Source organism: Rhinatrema bivittatum, chromosome 8 (assembly GCF_901001135.1).
Source record: "Rhinatrema bivittatum chromosome 8, aRhiBiv1.1, whole genome shotgun sequence".
NCBI classification, from domain to species: domain Eukaryota; kingdom Metazoa; phylum Chordata; class Amphibia; order Gymnophiona; family Rhinatrematidae; genus Rhinatrema; species Rhinatrema bivittatum.
This window is the reverse complement of record NC_042622.1, coordinates 157,454,609-157,479,770: the sequence shown is the minus strand read 5'-3', so window position 1 is coordinate 157,479,770 and position 25,162 is coordinate 157,454,609. Positions and strand designations below refer to the sequence as shown.

The 25,162-nt window shown below is 43.4% G+C and overlaps 2 protein-coding genes across 4 annotated transcripts in view; one reads left to right on the top strand and one right to left on the bottom strand.

Annotated features, from left to right (window-relative positions):
- The window catches only part of LOC115097893 (cholesterol 7-desaturase-like), a 127,642-nt gene that overhangs the window by 97,198 nt on the left and 5,282 nt on the right, over positions 1-25,162 (top strand). For all 3 annotated transcript variants that reach the window (XM_029614056.1, XM_029614055.1, XM_029614057.1), the window contains exon 5: positions 8,692-8,811. In XM_029614056.1, coding sequence (XP_029469916.1) covers positions 8,692-8,811 — 120 coding nt within the window. The remainder of the gene's footprint in view (positions 1-8,691; positions 8,812-25,162) is intronic.
- Positions 12,912-25,162, bottom strand: part of ANAPC2 (anaphase promoting complex subunit 2) — a 137,740-nt gene continuing 125,489 nt past the window's right edge. The window contains exon 14 of the transcript XR_003858357.1: positions 12,912-13,586. The gene's annotated coding sequence lies outside the window, so the exon portion shown is untranslated. The remainder of the gene's footprint in view (positions 13,587-25,162) is intronic.

Genomic DNA, 25,162 nt, shown 5'->3' with positions numbered 1-25,162 from the left:
TGTTGCTCACTTTTTGACTCTGAAATACAAGTTCCACCACCTACTCAGTTCTATATCTATCCCAGGGTATTCACACCTGAAAGCTCTCTGCATCTTCCATCTCCAATCACAAAAGCTTTTCTAGTCTCACAGCTTTTATTGCAAGGACTATGCTTAGATTCCAGATCCAGTCTGTTCTATCATACCTCTTGCTTCTAACAAACCACCTATTATGGAACACAAACCTGTCTTAGATTCAGAGAAAGATGTACTTCCACCAATTCTGGCTCAGAGGGTTCAGTATTTTCTTAAATAAGACAGAGGATTTTTTGCCTCCCTCAGGTGAATTACCAGCTTCTCATTCTCAGTGTTTCATGTAGGAAAAGTCAGCAATCTTCAGCGATCAGTGCCATTTGCATTTTCTCTGGGGCACCCTCACTATATGGCTTTTTCTTTTCACTTGCAAAGGATACCTCCCATTTGTAGGACAGGCCTCCACCTCTCTGCCTTTACCAGACCAACCACTGTATCCTTGTTTGCCACAGTAATCTTCGCAAACTTGGTCTAGTGAGCTGTCTCCAGGGAGAACCACTATTGGCTCTGCCCGAAGACCTTTTTATTCAAAATTCATTGAAAAGATGGGAAAAGCCCTCAATGTCCATATCGGCAAGGACACTGATCCATGAATGGTAGTAATGGGATTACTGTGAATTTTAGACATCCCCCTCTGAACCCCTGGCATTATCTGGACACACTTGTTCTTGATATACTTCAAATGAAGATGAGAAACTCCCATTTCTGGTATTAGTGTCTAGAAAGCTGAACCTAAAATTCTGAATACAAAAGTCCCCCAGCTATGGAGTAATTCAGCTCCCTCATCAATCAATAGAGGTTGAATTGGTACTTAAAAGCCAAGACAAGGTTGTCTTCCAACTTGCCACCAGGCAAGGACCATCGAATCCTAGACCATGGAAAAAGTTTCAAGGTGCCATGTTAGTGTTGCACAATCATGTCATCAGTTCTTACATGGTTCAAGATAAACACACAATTGTATACAGAACTTTGAACATAAGAACATGCCATACTGGGTCAGACCAAGGGTCCATCAAGCCCAGCATCCTGTTTCCAAGAGTGGCCAATCCAGGCTGTACGTTTTAGGATACTTGCCAGTTACTAAGTCTATCCCATGCTACTGATGCTAGTAATAGCAGTGGCTATTTTCTAAGTCAACTTTATTAATAGCAGGTAATGAACATCTCCACCAAGAACTTCTCCAAACCTTTTTTAAACCCAGCTACACTAACCACATCTCCTGGCAACAAATTCCAGAGTTTAATTGTGTGTTAAGTGGAAAAAAAACTCTCAGATTATGAAGGTACAGAGAAGGGCTACCAAAATAATAAGGAAAGACTAAAGAGGTTAGGACTTTTCAGCTTGGAGAAGAGGCGGCTGAGGGGGGATATGATAGAGGTGTTTAAAATCATGAGAGGTCTAGAATGGGTAAATGTGAATCTGTTATTTACTCTTTTGGATAATAGAAAGGCTAGGGGGCACTCCATGAAGTTAGCATGTGGCACATTTAAAACTAATCTGAGAGAGTTCTTTTTTACTCAACGCACAATTAAACTCTGGAATTTGTTGCCAGAGGATGTGGTTAGTGCAGTTAATATAGCTGGGTTTAAAAAAGGATTGGATAAGTTCTTGGAGGAGAAGTCCATTACCTGCTATTAAGTTGATTTAGAAAATAGCCACTGCTATTACTAGCAACGGTAACATGGAATAGTCTTAGTTTTTGGGTACTTGCCAGGTTCTTATGGCCTGGATTGGCCACTGTTGGAAACAGTGTGCTGGGCTTGATGGACCCTTGGCCTGACCCAGTATGGCATGTTCTTAAGTTAGCATGTAGCACATTTAAAACTAGAGTTCCCCCTAGTCCTATTATCCGAAAGAGTAAATAACAGCTTCACATTTACCCATTCTAGACCTCTCATAATTTTAAACACCTCTATATCATCCCCCCTCAGCCGCCTCTTCTCCAAGCTGAACAGTCCTAACCCCTTTAGCCTTTCCCCATAGGGGAGCTGTTCTATCACCTTTTATACGCTCAGAATCCAGTGAGTCCTCTCAGCCTTTGCTGGACATGGAAGAGGCTGTCTGTTACCTTTGATACTCTGGCAAGAACCTCAGCTGCTTCTATTGGAGCACAACTTATGGCCCAGCTCTGAGAAGCTCATACTTGCCTTGTTTAGGGGACAATCTCTTTAGAGCGAAAGCGACACCTTCTCAAATTTGGACCACTTCAATTTGTTCTTATCCCTACTGTACCAGACCATCAGCCATCTCACCAAGAGATCATTCTGTTCATACAGACAACTAGATTACCCTAGAGGTGGTTATCCTCTACACCAGTATTGCCTGCCACGTTTGCCACTTCAGTGACCACAGCAACAACTTTCAGCTAGAACTTTCCAGAGAGATCTGCATCAGATGAGAGCATCTCAGCAAATCTTTTGATCTTGACTGTTCTTGAGAACCTTGATCCAGTAAGTGGCGGAATCTAGTCTTTCCTGGAAGCTTGGCGCAAAATGACAGGCCAGTGGGTTCTCAAAATAGTCCAATATGGGTGTCTGATATTTCTGCCAAATCCCAATCCTGCCACATCTCATTTCTTGGTCAATCCATCAGTTGCCTCAAATTTTGCCTGGTGGTTCAGGTCCTTCTACAATGGCCAATAAAACAAGTCCTGATCTTAAATTTCAACAGCAGGTTTTATTACCACTACTGCATTCCAAAAACTTCAAAATGAATTCCCTCAACACAGTCTTCCCCTCTTATTCAGCAGGGGAGTGTTTGTGCTTGTTGGACCTAAAAGATGCCTGTGCACACATCCCTAGCCACCTTTCCTTTTGGCACTACCTACACTTTCAAGTGGATTCTATTCATTACTAGTACAAGGTACTTCTGTTTGGTCTGCCAGATGTTATGCCCATCAGTCGCAGACTGCTGCGACCGTGTTTACTTCCTGCCCTCTCCGGGCCTGCTCGCGGCACAGGCCAGTCTCCTCCGCCGCATTCCCCGGGACTCCTCTTGGCAGCCTGGACGCCGCCACCACCCACGTCGACTTCGTGCCTTCCTAGGCGCATGCGCGCACCACCAGGCTCTCCTTTGAAGACTCTTTGGGAACCTCGGGGGCGTCCCTGATTGTCATCGGACCTGTGTTACTTAAGTTCCACCTTCGCCCCCAGCTTGCCGACTTGGCAACAAGTTCCGTACTTCTCTACCGCTCCTGCCTTCGTGTTCCTGTGGCTATGCTATCAGACTCCTTGAACTTGGATCCTTTTTGGTACCTGCTCCTCAGGGGCCAGTGTGCGCACTCTATGGGGACTTGCTCTCCTGGCCTTCTCCGCTCCTTGGGCTGGCCTGTGCCTCCTGGGGCCTACCCTGCAAGGGTCCCTGCTCCTCAGGGCAGCCCCTAGAACATCCACACACCCACAAATCATAACAGGGTTTTTATAAAGTGCTTTGCAGTGGTGCTGGCCCACTTCTGACAATAGGAGATCCAGGTCTTCTCTTATCTGGATGACTGACGTTGTCCCAGGACAGTGCTATTACATGCCTTCCAAATGATGGTAATTTCAGAATCTTTTTTCTCATGAACTTCATAGTCAAATATCATTCTAACTCGGCCCCCTTCAGTTTATAGGAGCATGGATAGATTCCTTGCACAAGAAGGCAGTTCTGCTCTTCAGCCAATCAGGTTTTATGCCTTCTAGTCCAGAACTTTGACTCATTCATCAGCTTGCCTGATTCTGATTGTCCTTGGACACATGGTGGCAGTGATACATGTGGTTCGGATGACATGTTGGCATAACCACTGCCTTCAATGGGATTTATGAAACCAATGAGATTAGCTGCTTCAACTGCTGAACAGTGCAGTAAACATATCTCTGGAAATGAAGTGGGAACTCAACTGGTGGCTACAAGCCCAAGTAAAGGACAGACCACCACTTTGACCTCTTCCCTATCACAGTAGTGACTGATGCTTCCAACCAATCCTGATGGACTTTGTACCTGGGCTCCTCAGAGGGTTATCTCCAAATCAACCTCCTCAAACTGAAGGTAATTTAAAAATGGAGCAAGTGTGTAAATGTCATGAGTACAAGGCAAGAGTATATTGATTCAAATGGGCAACCAAGTTGCCTCGTTTGGGAAGAAACAAGGCAGAGCAGGATCTTGGATGCTCTATCAGGAGACATTTCAGATCTGGCAGTGGGAAATAGACAATCTGATAACTCTTCAAGCCACATCTTCCAGGACCATCTCAGCAAGGTGTTTCATCCACACAAATGGTCACTCACAGTCCATAATCAACATTCTGTTCAACTTGTGGGGTTGCTTGTTGATCAATCCCTTTGCATTGCAACAGAATCAAAAACTCAAACAATTTTTAGATTCTTCAAGGCCTCTGTGCTCAAGACACTTTCCTTCTAGACTGGGGAACAGACCTCATGTACACTTTATTGCAAGGATGGTGCAGAAGCTTCATGCTTGATTGATCCTCATAGCTTTGGAGTGGCTGAGGCAAGTTTGGTTATGTCTGTCTTGTGTAACTTTGTGTCGCCCTTCAATTCACCAAGGGTTGACCCTTTTCTACTGATGCAAATGGATGGCGGACTGCTTCATCTGACCCTACCATCTCAATCTCACAGTGTGAATGTCGAATGATCAAAAATAGCTAACCTTTCCTTACCTAATGCAGTACAGGATATTGTCCTTTCTGCTAGAAACCCTTCTAAATGTAATCATTCATGTGGCATTCTCGATGTTCTCAAAATGGCATAATTCCATTCTTCTGTGAACCCCAATATCTCTTACCTCCATTATCTATCAAACTTGGGCCTGGCTACATCTTCAATCAGAGTGCACTTAAATGCCTTTTGTGGCATACTATGTTTGACACTAAACCAATCTCAATGCATCCAATGGGATCTCAGAATTGTCCTCACATATCTGATGAAACCACTTTTCAAACCATTAGATATGACATCACTCAAACACCTTACATGGAAAGTGTTTTTTCTTGTTGCAGAGTTGGTGAACTGCCGGCTGTCATCCATTACCCACCTTCTCATTTTTTTTCATGATAAAGTGGTTCTTTGAACACCTCTCAAATTCCTCCCAAACGTAGTTTCTGCTTTTCACATCAATCTATTGTCCTACCTCTTTTTTTTTCCTGCAGTGCATGCACAAGACCTCAAAAAATCTCTATACATCCTGGACTGTAAGAGTGCTGGCTTACTGTAGACAATGAACTCGGCCTCATCTGTAAGCATCTCAATTGTTTCTCTTTCAATCCAAATAGGCTTGGTCTAGCAGTTTCAAAATGTACCTTATCAAACTGTATCAGAGTGCATCCAACACTATTTTGCAGCACTTTCTACTCCAGTCAAGGCCCACCAAGTTTGAGTTGTGGCATTTTCCATCAGCCATTTGAGAGAAGTACCACTAGAAGACACATGCAAGGCTGCCTCATGGTCTTTGGTTCATACTGTCACATTTCACTACTGCCTGGATAGTCTTGCATCTGACAGTGCAGTATTGCTCATCCCCCTGCACTGTGTTCTCTTGCAATAGTCCACACTCCACTGTGGAATCAGTGTTGCTTGCTTAAACACTCCACTGCAACCCTCAGCTTGAGATGCCCCATAGATCATGACTAATTCAGACTGCTTATCAACATAAAAAGCAAGTTTGCTTACTGCAAACTGTTTTCCTTATATAGCAAGATGAATTAGCCATGGAATGCCCACCCTCCTCCCTGGAGAGTTGACTGGGTGGTTAGTTAGCCTCCTAAATCCATTCAAATGCTCCTGAGGAAACACTTGCATAGGAATTCCTGTATGTACTAGGAACGCCAAGCTCTGCTAACTTGGAGAGACTAGTCATTCAGTGCTGCTGGATATCACCCACAGATCATGGCTAATTCATCCTGCTATCTATACTTTAGGTAAACTGTTTTACAAACTTGTTTTAGCACAACTGCGGCATATCAGTGGGTGGAGAAGGCTCCCACCTTTGTGTCAATATTCATGACGAGATTGTGGTATACCATATCTCCAGTTAGTAAACCACCACTATCTTGGAAACTCAACATGGTCTAGACTCCAGTTATGAAACCACACTTTGATCCACTTGAGTTGGTGGACTTGAAATTTCTCACCTAGAAAAGTATTCCTTGTGGGGCATCACTTTAGCACAAAGAGTGAGTTAAGGCTCTTATCTCATTTGCCATAACTGAAATTTTTATACAAGGATTTTTACATACATATAAATTCCTTCTGAAAATATCTATATTCCACATTAACAGAACAATTGTTATACCAACATTCTTCCCAAAGCAGCATGAACATTGAGTGGGCTCTTCACTCATGGATAGCAAGAGAGTCCTAGTATATTACTTTGCAGAGGACTTGTCATAACCGTTCATATCCTCTGATCCCAACAGGTTGGGAAGGGCATCTGCAAAAACCTTTTTATAAATTGGTTATTGGACTGTATAGCATAATGCTATGCCGACTTACAGTAAAACAGAATATAAATCAAAATAAATACAGAGTAGATTAAGGCTAACGCTCATAACGTCAGAACCATGGAAGTTTGTGATTCATCCTAGAGCCATGTCCATTGAAAACGAATGCAAAGCTGCTTATTGGTCATCTACACACCTTCACATCCCACAACTTGGTGAAAAGCATATCACAAAGACGGTGAATTTGTACAAGCAGTTCTATGCAGCCTGTTGACACAGTATTTAAAATATTTGTATTCCACCTATTTAAAATTGTAGGTGGATTACGAAAATATATACATAATAAAACATGGAATATAACAAATAGTAAAACAAAGCCAATAAAAATTGACATAACATATGTTAAAAACATAATAAACTTGAAAACTGGCTCCAAGCTTGCAGAAATTAGTTTTTTCTGGTATCATTAATACAATAGCTTTAACCTAGAGGTCATACATTTGCTCAAAAAACAGTATTCACTCTATTCTTGGGTCTGGGCTATCTGTTAAGTAATTGTTCTACAACACTTAGCTTGGGACATACCATGCATTATAGTTGACTTTTATGCCTGCCTGTTATGAAGAAAGCAAGTTTGCTTAACCTGTAAACAGGGTTCTCTGTAGACAGGATAAATAGGCTATACTTTAATACCTGCCCACCTCTCTGGAGGGTAGACTATCTTGCTTAAGCTCTGGAAGAGGCTGAAGGGCTCACAAGGCAGCAATCATGTATGGGAATTCCTGCACATGCTCAGACTTCCTGATCCAACAGTCAGCACTGTTGGATGATTGATATGGCTGACTTTTTTTTTTTTTTTTTTTTATTGTTGCTTTCTACAGAGTTAAGTTTTATAAAAAGAGCATATTTGCTTACCAGTAACTTCCTCCTGCAATATTGGGTTTCTAGCTCAGTTGAAATCAGGGCCAGGATCAGGCACAGTGTTCATTCGCCTGCCACTAGGGATTTTTTTCCTGTATTTATATAATTCCCTCACAACTTAATCCAGTTATTGTAGCAGCTGTCCTGGGCTGGGGCCCATGCATCAGGGACTCCTTCCACACTCCTCCAATCATGGGCCCTAAGTCCAGTCACTAGGTGGTGCACAATAATGGACATCTTCCCTGCCCTCCTCTCAGCCAGGAACTCTGGAAGTTCCCTCTGCATCATCCCCTGATCAGGTTGACCTAGAAAGCAGAAGACCTAAGCTGGGAATCACTCAGGTCCCTCTGCACTGAGCCACTGGGCTGGCCCTACATCTTTTTGATGCCTACACCTAGTCTTTTTTTTTTTTATCATATACTAATTGCCTTGGCCCCAATGAGTCGAGCACAATGCCCACTCTCCACACCCCCATGCAACCATGCTGGACCTCTTTTTAATTAGGCAGGAGTTAACACTTGCAATAGTACACAGGCTCTGTGAATTGATTTTATTTTGCCTTGGGGCTTGGGAAGCTATGCCTTACAAAATAGACTCTACCTCTGTAGTAACTTTCCTTCCAGTTCTTGGCCAAAAGGGGACTGTAGCCAATTTTTTCTCTTTTTACCATTTGCCTGAAAGTCAGTAGGGAAACCTGAGCAAAATCCAGCTAAAATATCAGTTGGCATCCTAGATTTGGTGCAGGGTTGCCAAACAGTTTTGTATCTAGAATGGCAAGAACTTTGAGTGTAAATAGCTCCCTACTGGTCAATTAGCAGTAACAGCTTGATCAGCACAAAATATGCTCATTGGGAAGCTAGTCTCTTGTGTATTAGACATTAACAGATCTCTGCCTTTTTTCATAAGAGGAATCTGCTTACTGACTGCAATGAAAGTATGAACTTAAAACTTCAGAGCCTAAAACGGTTTGGAAAATTCCATAGAATTCTTCAATCAAATTAATAAATTGGTAGGCACTGCAGGGTTAATAAAGAGTCTGTTTCTAGGATAAAGAAACTTAAACCAAGCGTTTTGGGACATAGAGAAATGTCAGGTAAAGTATCCCTTTGTCATTGGGAATTTTCCTGCCTATGGATCTTAGATGTTTGCATTCAATAGATATTTGCTTGAAGTTTCTATATATTTGCCACCACATTGAATACTAATGGCATGAATCTGTCTCAAAATAAGCATACTCTTTCTAACCTGCTTTTATTTTCTAGGTTCAGTGGCATCCAGAGCCAGAACCAAACAAGCACTGTTCCCAAATGCTCCTGGAACATGCATTAACACTCTTTGGGAAACATTGTGCACTGTTGGATGTGCATGTTGTTGCCAGGCAGGTAAGAAACTTCAAAACATAGAGATTCCTAAAAACCCATCATTAGGGAACAGGTAACATCTTACCATAAAAATATGAAACATGCATTTAGAGTATTTTTAGTGAAGTTTTCAGGCTAAAATTGGATTCATATGCATACGTTTATCAATTACATATAAGATGTTCATACACTTAGAGGTAGATGATAAAAGCTCTAACACTATTAAACGAATTGGTTAAAAGCTAACATATCAAGTACTCTTACATAGTGCGAGGAACAGATTTGTTTTAAAAAAGGGTGAATGTTAAGACCTGCGCACATGGACATGATGATTTTTATGTGCACGTGTTATAAAATTGGTGTTATGCATGTACATGTGCACGCGACTGTATATTGATGTGCTTATGTGTGCGCAAATGCCACCTCAAGTGCATAAGTGGGAGGGGATTTTAGTAGATACGTGCACTGATGCAAATACCTGTTCCCCCAGTTCGTTCCCAGCAAAGGAGAGGACTTCCTAAACCCCCCTAGCTAACTTGCCTCCCTTTTATAAATATATATTGTATTTTTTTCTCATCTATTCTTTTTTTTATTAATTATACAGTATTTGTTTTAGTTTTATGTTTAGCTATTTATATTTTTCTTTTGATTTTACTATTATGTTGGAATTTTGTGAACCGTTTTGGTCAAACTTTGTCTGTGAAAGACGGTATAGAAATATTTTTAAATAAATTTGTGAGGTTTTCTATACCGAGGTTTGGTACAAGCCTTTACTCCGGTTTACATTTGCAACAACTTTTACAGTATAATGTTAATAGTGATTCCAGAAAGTCATAATAGTGTAAGCAAGTATACAGTATAACTATAATAGTGGCACTAAAGTCATAACAGTGTAAACAGATATTAAGTTGTAGTTGAACATCAATATAACATTAATAACAGTGGGTGTAATGTGTGCTAGTTTATAGGTAGTACATTAAGATCTTGATATGAACAAAGGTGAACAGTACAATGAACTTCAAATCCTAATGTGAAAGAAGTGCTTGGTGTTATGCGTGTGATAGTGTTGCTGAGTCTCATGTGTCTGTGTAGTTTAACCAATGCCATCTTTGTAGGCTTGTTGAAATAGCCATGTTTTTAGTGCTTTTTTTTGAATATTTTTTAATTGTTTTGCTCAGATCCTTAAAACCCCGCTGACTAGCCTAGCTTTTGTTATTTTATTACTTACATGCCATCCATAGCAGAAGTACAGTTATACAGTAGGGGACCCTAGCTCGCACTTGTGTGCATAAATATTTACATGTAGACTTCATGTTAGACTTGGCCTGCCCATGCCTTGCCCCTTTTTTTAAACTTTTGTAATTTGTGCATGTTCCACGAGGTACATGCATTCTTGCACGGCTTTTAAAATCCACGCATACATATCTCCCAGCTTTGCACCTAGCTCTTAAAATCCACCAGTTTAATGTTGGGTCTGGGCAATCCAGATGGTGGGTGTGTGATGAAAACCAATTACATGATATTGTGGGTTGGTTCTGATACTGCAGGGCATAATTACTTCATAATTCTAATGTCCTGTTTGACCCATAGTTTGTAATCCCTTTGTGTAAGGGGTCTGCAAATGGAGCTGTGCTTGTCTATTTAAATGTTAAACATATCTGTGCAAGATATCATATCTCATAAACATATCTGTGCAAGATCTCTCATCTCATAAGATGTCTCAACTAATATCTTCCAAAGATGCTGATTTGTCATCCCTGAACAAGTTCTAGTTTCCTCCATGTTTAGGTTCTCTTGAAGTTTGAAAGAAAATGTCCAGGTGCTTGTTATATGCACAGCACTTTTGTTTGTTTTTTGCTGTTTACCTGAGGTTTTATGAAGATTAATACAAAACAGAAGAGAAACAATTTAAAATGGCAAACTGTGTAAAAAAAGCCAAAAAAATCAAAATGTAAGGTTACAGAGCCTATAGCATAACGGTCCTTCTTTAATGAGGCATCTTTTGCAAAGCTGTGAAATTGAGTGGCAGATTTAATGTACCCAGTTTATCCATAAACAAACACAATTAAATCTGCCATATCTAGTGGGCAATGTCATGTGACAGCACCAACACAGACCCAGCTCTCAGAGCTCAGAAGTCTTTCTGGGCATGTGGGAATTCAAAACATGATTGGTACCATGAGCCACTTTGTCCAAGCTACAGTATGGAGAGATTCCCAATCTCCAAATTATTTTCTACCTCTTCACTTTTAGCTCAGATTTGCAAGTTGGAAATTATTTTTTTTCACTGTCTTAATAGCCCTCAAACTAAATCTTCACACAAAAAAACAAACCACAAAACTTGAATAAATTAAGGCTGAAGAAACCTGAGATTTGTGTGTTCAGGGCCTGTGAGTATGGGTGCCATATCCATTAGACACCCACATCATGTGCTACGGCTGTCTGTGATTGAAAGGCATGTGTGTGTGAAAGAGCATGTGTCTGTAAGTGACAAAGTGTGTGCAACAGTACTGTCCCAGCTACTGTTAATCCAAGACAATCTCAGGGAATTTGGAAATGAAAAGTTCACAGGTACGAAGAGAGAGGGTAACTAGTCTTATTGATTTTAATTATTTGGCTGTTACTTGGTGTCTGCTATATTGAAATATTATTGTTTGGAAAATTTGAGTTCAGTTTTTGGATGTTGTTCTGTTCAGCTGTTTAAATATTTTTTAGGATGATTTTGCTATTATAACACTGTGGATCCCTAAAAGTCTAGAGGATGGGAATAAATAAAGCTAAACCGGCACGGAGCAGCAGTTACTACTTTGGGAAGCTTCCTGGGCAGACTAGATGGACCATTTTGGTCCTTTTCTGCCGTCATTACTATGTATAACAATTTATATTTCTTGTGTTATGATTTGAGAAATGGTGGGTTTTTTCCATTGTTGCACTGTAATACCCAGTCTGGCTTCTTATGTTATCCAGTTCACTTATGTCTGTCTGCACATTTCTATTATGGTTTTCTTATTCTTTATTTGGTGAGGGTCTATCTGTGTTCTGTATATGTGTCCAAGGTGAGGTATTCTGCTAGCATGACTTTGTAGGGTCTATAGCAGTCTGGCTTTTGTTTTCCTAATAGAAATGTATTGGTGTATTAGGGTCTGTTGTAATATTTGCTGTTGCTTTTTCATAGGTAGGATTTTTACTGTTTGAGTGCTAGCATTTAGTGCCTGGGCTCTACACTTCAGGTATATTTTTAAAGCTACTGGAAGACATGATGTAGGAACCTTCTACATCCTTTTGCAGCTCTTTGGAGGAGGCCATGCACTAGGATGTGGAGTCCACCAGAGGCTGCAGAAAATAAGCCAAAAGTATCTATTCTCAAATCCTGCTCCTTTACATCAATGAATGTGTCTGCCAATTTGTTCAGGAAGCAAGAACAGATCTTCCAGAGGGACTTATGTTGTGACAAGTCTGGCAGAGTGTTTGAAGAGATCCTTGTGGAGTCCTCACCTGACCATGGAGAGATACTAAGCAGGACCCTAATGACTAAAGAAATCAGAGACCACTTCAGATGTGATGGAGAGTAGTCAGAGAACCTAAACAGACTAATCTAGGTCTTCCCGAACCCATCTTGCGTTTTTAGAATATCCACAATGAATATGCAGGAGAAACTTGATACCTTAGCACTAAAGTAAAACACCAGATCAGAGTGCACAAAATATCACCACCTTATCAGCAATCACTTATTTTCAAAACAGATGTCCATTGTGTTTTGTATGTTCTTACAAAGAATAAATGCGACATGACAACCTAATACTGTTTGTGATTTGAAGCCATAGATACAGGCAACTACAATAGACTCACTGAACAAAGGTTACATTGGAAGCATGTCATCTTATCCTTACATACATAGGTGAACACAAGGAAATGAGCACATTATGTGGAAGTGGTAACTCTGTCTAATAGAGCACTGGCTCAATGACCAGAGAATGGGACATGTCCATAGATTAGTATAGCAAAGTACAACGACCATCTAATCACAGTACAGAAGTGCAGGGCAGGCAGCCAAGTGCCAGTAGTTGTGTTGGAAGATGTGTATGGGAAATCGGTTATAAATGATGAGGCAAGAAATTGGAAACCAAACAGATGCAAACTTTATACAGAGCACATCCACTATCACAAAATCAACTAAACTCCACCTACTGTGAAGGAAGACTTTGAAGCAGCAATCTACCTCACTCACAGCTATACTTTTTCCCTCCTCAGCAACCCTATCAGCTTCTCAATACAACCAGTCGGCATGCATGGACAGGCTCATCTATGTCCTAATGGCAGCATGCTCCACCTGTCTTTTATATGCCATACGTATCACTTAGGGCACCTACTTGATTTATATTCTGCCTTTCATGCACTTAAAAGCAGATTACATTTGGGTACAGTGCATGTATACAGTCCAAGGCACAGGGACTCTTCAGGCAAGTCAGGCCCAGGTGCTAAGATGACATAGCACAGGAAACCCTGATAAAGGACAGTTCTCCTTTTTAGGACTTAATTACTTCTGTCTCTTGCCAGGGGCCTAGTCAGTCCCTTTTCCCAGGTCATGGCCAGAAAACCCAGGATTACTGCTGGGTGTTGTACTGATAGACTGGGAACTGCCTGCAGGATGATCATGTTCACATTTCTTGCAGTAGTCACGATTATATTCAAATTAACAGAAGTTGTGAGATTGAGGCCCTGGGAAAGTGTCACCATTTGCTGTTGCCATGCCTCCGGCTCCATTCTCTCCTGTGTGGCCTGCAGGATGCTGGGCCCTGTGAAAAGAAGCAGAAGAGCTTTATGAACATCGACTACACTTCAGAGACATAACATAAAATGTTCACCTTTCTAAATAGAAACGTGATTATCTTATAATTTGACATCAAACCTCCTGTACCCTCCCTTCATTCCTCTCCAAGGTTTCCCTGCCACATTATTTGCTGTCCAGATCAATGTCACTCCTTTAAAGACATTTTGATGTCTTGGGTACTGCTCCATTGCTGTCTGATTTATAGGACAAGGGGTGTGTCCTCTGCTTTCCCTGGTAATCTAGTTTTTTCAGGCTGGTCTTGAAGTCCTGAAATCTGAGTGCCACCTGCTCGCTTTTCTTCCCCCTCCCTCTTTTTTTAAATTAATTTTCTAATATTACAAACAAAACTTGTTTGCATAAGAAATGCATGGAGTCATAGCATTGAACCACCAACAAATAAAGAGAAACTAATATATCAAGAAAACAAATACAATGCTGTACCACTTCCGAGCAAAAGAAAAAGCAGAAGGTGGGCAAAATCTGGGAGATCCAAAAAAAAAACTAATCAAAGAAATGGCATTAGCATAGAATAGAAAAGGTTTATACTTTCTACATCGTTATATTATCACTTAAGGCAATGGGAAAGAAGTTGCAGGCCTACAGGCCTCTATGAAAAGCTTCAGTTCCAACAGGAAAAAATGAAACATTCATTACCTCTTTAATAATGCACTTACAAGGATAACAAAGTAAAAAAGATAAACCTAGACTAAATTTCCCACCTGAGAGCTAGAAAAGTTTCCTCTTAACTTGGAGTAACTTGAACAAGATCAGGAAAGATCCTGACAAACTGACCATAAAAGAGGGAAGAGAATGTTTTGAAATAATGACACATTACATTGCTCAAGACCATAGCTGAAATAAAGGAGACCAGGATACTCCTATAACTTCCAATATGGAATTTTCCAAAAAATTGGTCAGGTTAGCTTGGATTTGCAGATTAGGTGCATCTCCAGAAGTTTTTAGGAAGAAATGTTTTTATTGAAGGCATTTTCTCTGGTGTAAAACCTAGTCTGTTGAAATACCTCTTCAGTGATTCATACGGGATTTCCCTAATAACCCTGGGGAATTTCAAGAAACAGATTTAAATGTCACATTATTTTCTAAAAATTCTATTATGGAAAAGACATTCCTATCCTTCACAATGGTAGCATTGAACTCCTGAAGATTTTTAACGGTATCCTCAACTTTAGAGATTTTTAAACTAGTAGAATCCACTTGCTCCTCCATAGCCAGAACTTTTTGTTGGCAATTTGAGAAGATCATCTTAGTATTAAGTAACTTGAGTTCCAAGAGTTAGTAACTAGGTCCCAAATAGCCTCGAGTCACCACCTCAGGACGAGATGGAATAGAAAAAGACTAGCCACTCTCCATGACCACAGCTTTCTGAGGCAGAATAGCCAGAGGAGATCCTGACAATGGCTCCAAACTCAGCAGGCAGCCCCCTCAGCCATCTTGCCAAAGGTCTCAAGGGAAGAAGTTCTTGCGAGGGCAGTGAAACTTGGGCAACCAGTCCCTTCACAGCAGACTCTAAGCACATCATTGCTAGGTGCCACGGATACACTCTCCTGAGATCCTTGTTATGCCGGTGGGAGACAAAGATCCAGGCTCAGGGATACCTCCTTCAGAGGAATTCAAGGCTCTTCTTCGCCCTGAATCACACCAGAGTCCTCTGCGCTCTGCAGAACTGAAGGGGGTCATGAAGCTGGTAATAATATGCCTTCCTAATAAAGGTAGGGAGTCTGAGGGGAAGCCTCATACTTTTTTCTTACATTTAGAAGGCATGTAACAGGAAAAAAGTAAACGCTGGAACAAGGATTGGAACAGCAGAGCAACACGACCCAATCTATGCCATCTTGCCTTCCTTGCTGGCAATCTTGTTGACAATCCTGCTCCAGGTCATGGTCTTCCATGACTTTTTACGGTTTTGGCAGACTGCTGTTAGAATTGCTGCTCATTGTTTGCAAGGACTCCCTTAATCAGCATGTCACTTTCTTCCAGGAAGAAGTACAGGTATGTAACCACTGCCTGCTCTTGGTGCTGCTGCCATCTGGCCAGATTGCCTCTTCCAGGGGGGTCAGTTCCTTCCCTTCCTGATTCTCAGGCCCACTTCCTTCTTCCAGCCCTTCCTGCTCTTCTACTGAGCACTCTCCTTCCCCCTGTTCTCTAGCCTGTCTTGCCCTCTCCTATCTTCCTCCATTCTCCACCTGCCACTTCCATGCCTTCTGTCTTGTAGCTTCCAGTTATGTCTGCCCAAACTACCACTCCAGCCTTACTCCTTCCTGGCCTGCTTCCAGCCCACCTCCTTTTCATGTTCTCTCCTCTTCTTACTATCTTCACTCAACCCCCCCCCCCCTCTTACAAATTGTATATCGTGCCACTCATCCTCTCCTCTAGCACATGCACACAAGCTGCCCTTTTACATTCTTAAAAAAAAAAAATATATATATATATATATATACACACAAGACAAGTGCACACTCGCTTCTTTCACTCAACCTACAAACAATGAAAAGGTAATGACAAAAGGAAAACAAGACAGGACAAAGCACTCAGGTATAATCAATCTGTATTCTGCTTTCTACCTCACTCTTCTCCAATGCCTGACCAACCCTCAAAAGAGCACATGAGATTCACTTATTACACAGTAATAAAGTACTGCTTTGTGTGGATATTTTCATAACCACACCTTTTATCTTTCAGAATGGCATGGTAAGCACATGTTATTGCTGTGTGATATTAGCTTATGTTTACCACTGCTTAATGAATGAGCCCCTTAGACTATAAACCTTCTGGGGACAGGGAAATCCCACTGAGGACGAGTCTCAGGGCTGCTGCCCAGGAGGGAAGGGTTAGGTCAGTTGATTTGATTAGGAATGTACATATTTGGATGGCTAGTGGATGGCAAGTTCACTTGGTAACTTGCCTGCCTGGTGTGAAGGTAGTGGACCTCCCGCATCAACTAGATAGAATTTGACAGTGCTGGGGAGCAGCCAGCTGTTGTGGTATGCATATAAGACACAGGACTGTATGGGAAGGAGGTTTTGGAAGCCAAATCTAGGCTTTTAGGTAGAAAGTTGAAATCAGAACCTCTGTGGTAGCATTATCTGAAATGCTTCCTGTTCCATGCACAGGACCCCAGAGGCAGGTAGTCACATGGTCTCAATACATGGATGAGAAGAGATTCAGTTTTATAAAGAACTGGGCAACCTTTTGGGGACTAGGGCAGGGGGTCTTTTCCAAAAAGATGAGCTCCAGTAAGAAAGCAAATTGATTACCAGCATGGTTAAAAGGAGAGGTGAAAGAAGCTATTTTAGCCAAAAGATCTTCATCCCAAAAGTGGAAGAAGGATACAACAGAAGAAAATATGATAATGCATAAGCGTTGGCAAGTTAAATGTAAGACATTGAGAAGACAGGCTAAGAGAATTTGAAAAGAAGCTGACCGTAGAGGCAAAAACTCAGTAAAAACTTTTTAAAATATATCCGAAGCAGAAAGCCTGTGAGGGAGTCAGTTGGACTGTTAGATGATCGAAGGGTTAAAGGGGCATTTAGAGAAGATAAGGCCATCGCGGAAAGATTAAATCATTTCTTTGCTTCGGTGTTTACTGAAGAGGATGTTGGGGAGGTACCCCAACATCCTCTAGAAGATGTGGTAGACCTGATTGACAAACTGAAGAGTAGTAAATCACCTGGACCAGATGGTAAACACCCCAGAGTTCTGAAGGAACTAAAATGAAATTTCAGACCTATTAGTAAAAATTTGTAACCTATCATTAAAATCATCCATTGTACCTGAAGACGGGAGGATAGCTAATGTAACCCCAATATTTAAAAAGGGCTCCAGGGGCGATCAGGGAAACTACAGACTGGTTAGCCTGACCTCAGTGCCAGGAAAAATAGTGGAAAGTGTTCTAAACATTAGGAATGTGCAGCAGGGACAGATTTGTCCAATTCAGTGTTCGGGACCCAAATCCATTGCATCCGTTTTTTGGGGGACCCCGATTCGTCCATTAGTTACATATGGTATTCGTTTCTCATTAAAGTTGAAGAAAAACCCATCCCAATCCTTTAAATTTAATAAACTACAATCCTCCACCCTCCTGCCCCCCCCCCCCCCCCAAGACTTGCCAAAAGTCCCTGGTAGTCCAGCGGGGGTCCTGGCGCGATCTCCTGCACTTGGGCCGTCGGCTGCCGGTATCCATAGTAAGGGCAAAGGTTATGGCGCCATTTGGATACCGGCAGATGACGACCCGAGTGCAGGAGATCGCGCCAGGACCCCTGCTGGACCACCAGGGACTTTTGGCAAGTCTTGAGGGGGTCAGGAGGGTGGGGGTTTTATTCGTTAATGAAACATTGCATTCAGGGGGGCTTGCCATAGGTTTTGGAACCCCACGAATGCAGCGAATAGGGACCTATATGTTGCGGATTGCAAATTCGTTCAAAACAAATGCACATCCCTACTAAACATCAAAATCACAGAACATATAGAAAGACATTGTTTAATGGAACAAATTCAGCATGGCTTTACCCAAGGCAAGTCTTGCCTCACATCTGCTTCACTTTTTTGAAGGAGTTAAACATGTGGATAAAGGTGAACCGGTAGATGTAGTGTGCTTGAATTTTCAGAAGGCGTTTGACAAAGTTCCTCATGAGAGGCTTCTAAGAAAAGTAAAAAGTCATGGGATAGGTGGCGATGTCCTTTCGTGGATTACAAACTGGCTAAAAGACAGGAAACAGAGTAGGATTAAATGGACAATATTCTCAGTGGAAGGGAGTGGGCAGTGGAGTGCGTCAGGGATCTGTATTAGGACCCTTACTTTTCAATATTTATAAATGATCTGGAAAGAAATACGACGAGTGAGGTAATCAAATTTGCAGAATCAAAATTGATCAGAATAGTTAAATCAAAAGCAGATTGTGATAAATTGCAGGAAGACCTTGTGAGACTGGAAAATTGGGCTTCAGAAATGGCAGATGAAATTTAATGTGGATAAGTGCAAGGTAACGCATATAGGGAAAAATAACCCATGCTATAGCTACACAATGTTAGGTTCCATATTAGGTGCTACAACCCAAGAAAGAGATCTAGGCACCATAGTGGATAACACATTGAAATCATCGGGTTCAGTGTGCTGCAGCAGTCAAAAAAGCAAACAGAATGTTGGGAATTATTAGAAAGGGAATGGTGAATGGAACGGAGGATGTCATGATGCCTCTGTATCGCTCCATGGTGAGACCGCACATTGAGTACTGTTTACAATTCTGGTCGCCGCATCTCAAAAAAAATATAATTGCGATGGAGAAGGTACAGAGAAGGGCAACCAAAATGATAAGAGGAATGGAACAGCTCCCCTATGAGGAAAGACTAAAGAGATTAGGACTTTTCAGCTTGGAGAAGAGACGACTGAGGGGGGGATATGATGGAGGTGTTTAAAATCATGAGAGGTCTAGAACGGGTAGATTTGAATTGGTTATTTACTCTTTCGGATAATAGAAAGACTAGGAGGCACTCCATGAAGTTAGCATGTGGCACATTTAAAACTAATCGGAGAAAGTTCTTTTTCACTCAATGCACAATTAAACTCTGGAATTTGTTGCCAGAGGATGTGGTTAGTGCAGTTAGTATAGCTGTGTTTAAAAAAGGATTGGATAAGTTCTTGGAGAAGTCCATTACCTGCTATTAATTAAGTTGACTTAGAAAATAGCCACTGCTATTACTAGCAACAGTAACATGGAATAGACTTAATTTTTGGGTACTTTCCAGGTTCTTATGGCCTGGATTGGCCACTGTTGGAAACAGGATGCTGGGCTTGATGGACCCTTGGTCTGACCCAGTATGGCATGTTCTTATCTTAAGGAATGAACCAGAAGGTGAAGAAAAATTATGTGGTCGAGTCTGTTGGTCAACATGAACAGTTTCTCTGACTATACCAACGCTCTTACATGTATAGTAAATTAAGACGCTGACTCTACAATACTGTTACATTCATCGCGGTATGACCATCGTATGAGCTTATGCTTTTCTTAGACTCAGCCTTATGCATAATAATTGGTCATTTGATGGAAAGTCCCACAACAGTCTTTGCTTAAAAAAAAAATAAAAAAATAAAACAAAACTTGTCTTATGCTATTAAAACTCCAAGTGATAAAGTACTTAACTTGATTTTAACAATCTTTCGATCAATTCATGACGGTCCTTCATCTCCCGACAGAACTAATAACCCGACACAGGGCCATGTTTCGGACAGCTGGTTCCTTTTCTAGTCCTTTTTCAAGGGTGGTCTTTGAGTTACTCAAGATGGCGATCCAGTGTTTTAGTGCAAATCATTTTTAAAAAATGTCTGGAAAATTTTTTTGGCATTTAGCTCATTTTTATTTTTGTAAAAACTATGATCATTTTTCAATTTTTACAACAAATGTTAGACTGCTGTGTTATACACTCTGTGGATAGAGGATATATCATAACACCAAAAATTGAAAAATGATCCATAGTTTTTACAAAAAAATGTGCTAAATGCCAAAAAAAATTTTCTCCACACATATTTTTTAAATTGGATTAATAAAAATAAAAACTTTCCTGGCGTGTAGGCAGATGGACTCAGAACAAGTGGGTATAGTGTGCTCGTGCTAGCAGTTGGAGACTGATCTGACGTCAGCATGGGTACATATACCCCCACAGGAAGTGAAGCAACTCAGTAATTTCCGTCTCCAAAGCAGTTTGGAGCACCTGCACGCTCGCTGAGCGTGTTTTCCAAATCTACTTTCTATTTTCTACTTTCTACTTTCCAAATTTCTCAGAAGACGAGCCCCGCACTCCTGCGGTGATACCCTCGGGTCCCTCCCCCAGTTGAGTTTCCCGGGGTGATTTCCATGATCCCTCGGAAGTCTACGCCTCGGTCCGGTGGCCGAATCGTGGCAGGGATCTAGCCCCCGAGCGAGAAGGGCTTGGGCCTGGCTGAGAGGTGCCTCGGTCCCAGCGTGGACTTGGCCCCGAGCGAGACAAGTTCGGCGGCTTAGAGGCAGCGGGTGCAGTTCCTCAAGCGCGGCAGTGAAGGTATTTCCCCTCTCCCCCCACGGCCGGAGACCGCCCGGGTTACAGCCGGGAAGCGCCGAGGATCAGGTAAGGCGTACATCTCTTACTTTTTGGTCTCAGAGGTATGAGGATCGGCGGCGTTGCCTGCATGTGGCACGCCGTGGAGGTCGCCATTTTGTCTGCCTTGTTCAGGTATTGAGCGCCCATGATAGGCGCATATTGCTGACCGCATATTATTGAGCGCATATTGCTGACCGCATATTGTATATTGAGCGTACATGATTGAGCGCATATTGCTGACTGCATATTATTGAGCGCATATTGTATATTGAGCGCATATTTTTGAGCGCATATTATTGGCAGCATAAGCGCCGGCGCCCGGCATTCGCAAGACGCGATGGAACATTTAAACGCCCCGGCGTCTCCAGAGGCGGCACCTCCTGCTTCTGGCGTGAAAGCTATCTGCCTCTGCTCAGCGTGCCAGCTTAGAGCCATGCAGAGCGAGGAGCCAGACTCCCTTTGTGCCCAATGTGAGGAGGCCGTGGGAGCCTCGGGCCAGGACCAGTCTCAACCGAGGTTTACAGACAGTTCCCCAGGGGCCACCCCGGATCTAGCGGGCCGTCTCGAACAACGGGGAATCCCGGGGGACCTGGTACCCCAACGGCTAGAGACCGCTTCCATTTCCTGGGTGGATTTATTTAAGGGGATCCACGCCTTTGTACAGATGCAGTCAGCTTCCCGTCCAGGCCCTGCTGCCGCTCCGGCTGACCCTGCCCCGGACCTTCTCGCCCTTATCGCGGGCACCAGCCTCCAGGCAGTCCGGCTCCTGCGGACCCTGATGTCTCGGAGGACGAGTCCGAACCCCCCCGAGGAGGGAAAACTTCCCTCAGGGATAGAGCCATATCGAACTATGAAGCGGTTCTTTCCCAAGGAGGATCTCTCCAACCTGGTCTCTCAGTGCCTGACGGAGTTGGCTATTCCAGGCTCCAGCAGCATGGAGGCATCTACACAGAACCCCCCTGCTGGAGGGTCTTCGTCCCACAGCCTGCCATTTCCCCTTCCTGCAAGCGGCGCAACAGCTGATCGATTTGGAGTGGAATGCGCCAGAGGCCTCTTTCAAAGGGGGTCGGGCCCTGTCCGGCATGTACCCCTTGGACCCGGCAATCAAGGATATGCTGGCGTGCCCTAAGGTGGATGCCTTGGTTAGCGCTGTGGTCAAGCGCACTACCATTCCAGTGGAGGGGGGGCGGCCCTCAAGGAGGCTCATGACTGACAATTCGACACCCGAGAGGACAAGGTCAGTCAGACCTCCAAGAGAAAGTCAAAACTCCAGAGTCATCTACAGGCCCTGCTGAGCGCCAGCTGGCCCACAGCTCGGGACTACCTACAGGTCCTCGGCCTCATGGCGTCCACTCTGGAGGTGGTGCCATGGGCACGGGCTCATATGAGACCGTTGCAATGCGCCCTTCTATCTCGATGGTGCCCACGATCACAGAACTACACCGTACGCCTACCTCTACCGGCCAGAGTGCGGTATCAGCTCCGATGGTGGTTGCAGCCCGGCCACATGAGCCGGGGGTCAAGAATGTCCTCCCCAACCTGGATTCTGCTCACCACAGATGCCAGCCTGAACGGATGGGGAGCACACTGCGAGGAACTCACCACCCAAGGGCGGTGGACCAGAGAAGAGTCGAGGTGGAACATCAGCCGACTAGAGGCACGGGCAGTCAGGCTAGCGTGCCTGCGATTTGCCCACAGACTTTGCGACAGAGCGGTCAGAGTGATGTCAGACAATGCCACCACGGTGGCATATATCAATCATCAGGGCGGAACCAGAAGCCAACAGGTGTCCCTGGAAATAACTCCCCTGATGATTTGGGCAGAAGCCAATCTCCAGGACATCTCCGCCGTCCACATTGCCGGGAAGGACAACACGACGGCAGACTTCCTCAGCAGATAAGGCCTAAACCCGGGGGAGTGGCAGCTGTCTCCCACAGCCTTTCAGATAATTGTGGATCAATGGGGGACGCCAGCCATGGATCTCTTAGCGGACAGGTCCAACGCTCAAGTACCCAAATATTTCAGCCGCAGGCGGGATCCTCGGGCTCAGGGGATCGATGCCGTGGCCTCAGGGGATCCTGCTATACGCCTTTTCTCCATGGCCCCTGCTGGGTGCCATTGTACACAGGATTCAGCGACACAGAGGCCTAGTTCTTCTAGTGGTCCCGGACTGGCCAAGAAGACCCTGGTACGCAGACATGAGAAGACTACTGGCAGGGAACCCTCTTCCTCTGCCTCCCTACAGGGACCTGCTGCGGCAAGGTCCCATCCTCCACGAGGATCCAGCTCAATTCTCTCATACTGTCTGGCCATTGAGAGGGCTCGACTGAAGAAAAGGGGATACTCGGAGCCGGTTATAGATACACTCTTCCGAGCACGCAAGTTCTCCACATCCCTAACATATATCAGGATCTGGAGAGTCTTTGAAGCCTGGTGAGACTCTCACGGCACCAATTCACATGCCGCTAAGATTCCTCTCATTTTGGACTTCCTACAAGATGGACTTCAGAAGGGTCTGTCCCTCAGCTCCATCAAGGTTCAGGTAGCAGCGCTGTCTTGCTAGGTCCCAGGAGTGACGGCAACACCATTTCCAAACACCCAGACGTCTCATGTTTCCTGAAAGGAGTCAAACACATTCGCCTGCCACTGAAGTGGCCAGTGCCCTTGTGGAATCTCAACCTAGTATTGGACTTTTTGGCGGGATCAGCCTTCAGGCCCCTTCAAGGCCTATCCCTCCGTTTGTTAACCTTGAAGATGGTGTTCTTGCTGGCTGTGTATTCAGCACACCGTATCTCAGAGCTACAAGCACTATCCTGTCGTGATCCATTTCTCAGAATCACTCCAGAGGCTATCCATCTTCACACAGTGCCATCCTTTTTACCCAAAGTGGTCTCACACTTTCACCTCAACCAAAACATATCCTTGCCTACCACGGAAGGTTTGAAGAAGTCGGAGGAAGGTCGAATGCTACGCCATCTCTACATCGGCAGACTGCTGTCCAGATACCTGGAACTGTCAGAAGCAGTACGAAAGACGGACCACCTGTTCATCCTGCACAGCGGGCAGAAGCAAGGGGAAGCGGCCTCACAGCCAACCATAGCCCGCTGGATTAAAGAAGTTATCAAGGCAGCCTACATAGAGGTGGGAAAACCACCGCCTCTACAGGTCAAGGCTCATTCTACTAGAGCACAATCGGCCTCTTGGGCAGAAGGTAAGCTGCTGTCGCCTGCAGAGATATGTAAAGCGGCGATGTGGTCCTCCCTCCATACCTTTTCCAGATTCTACCGTCTGGACGTCCAAGCCAGGGAGGACACAGCATTTGCGAGGGCGATCCTAAAAGGTCCTCTGGCAGCCTCCCGCCCAGTCCGGGAGTAGCTTTTGTACATCCCATTTGTTTTGAGTCCATCTGCTAAACGCTAGGAAATGTAGAGATTACTTACCTGATAATCTCGTTTTCCTTAATGTATGCAGATGGACTCAGCATCCCGCCCAGCTGCCGGCATACATGGGAATTCACAGACTCACGGTAAGCCATGTTTTCTTATAATAGGCCATCCACCCTGCCGGGTATCGACGCCTTCCGGTTGAGAACACTGGCGGTCTCCAGCTACTATCAATCGGTCAGGGTAATCCTGTTCATTTAATTGATCGGTCAGCTACAGCTTTTGCAAGGAAGATTATGGAATGGCTGCACTTCCTGCAGGGGTATATGTACCCGTGCTGACGTCAGATCCGTCTCCAACTGCTAGCACGAGCACACTATACCCATTTGTTTTGAGTCCATCTGCATACACTAAGGAAAACTAGATTATCAGGTAAGTAATCTCTACATTTCTTCAGCTGGATATCTTTCCTTTCATTCTAAAGTTATTAAATCATCCAGGGGTAGAAACAATATTTAATATGGTGGTCAGTGATTCTGCTCAGGGAGGCTTATAAATAAGTTGAACTTGCAAAACTTGACAATTCTAGAGATGCATGACTGAATTTCAGTCCTCTACATTTCCGTTATAATAATACTATGTTTCTGTTAGTAAAACTAACTTCCTACTCACAATTCAGCTGAGCTTCTTGTCTGGATCAAAACATTTATTTATTTATTTAATGTTTTTATATACCGGCATTCATGATAGAATCACATCATGCCGGTTTACAATTAATTGAGTGTGTGGAACAAAAAATAGAACGAGTGCAAAGAAACAAGAAGTTACAATACAACAAGGCTGATCAAACTGGGAGAAGAGGGAGAGCTAGAGAAATTAACAGCGTGTGGCGTAATTATTTACAGTATATGCTTTTGTTCTTTTTTTTGTTCTTAACCCCCCCTTCCCACTGAATGAAAAATATATTTTGCACCAGAGGTGAACTGTTATACAGTGCATCTTGAGGGCTTCTCATTGCGGTTAATAGTATCCATCACATACCTGCAGCAAAGCAGTCGAGGTTAAG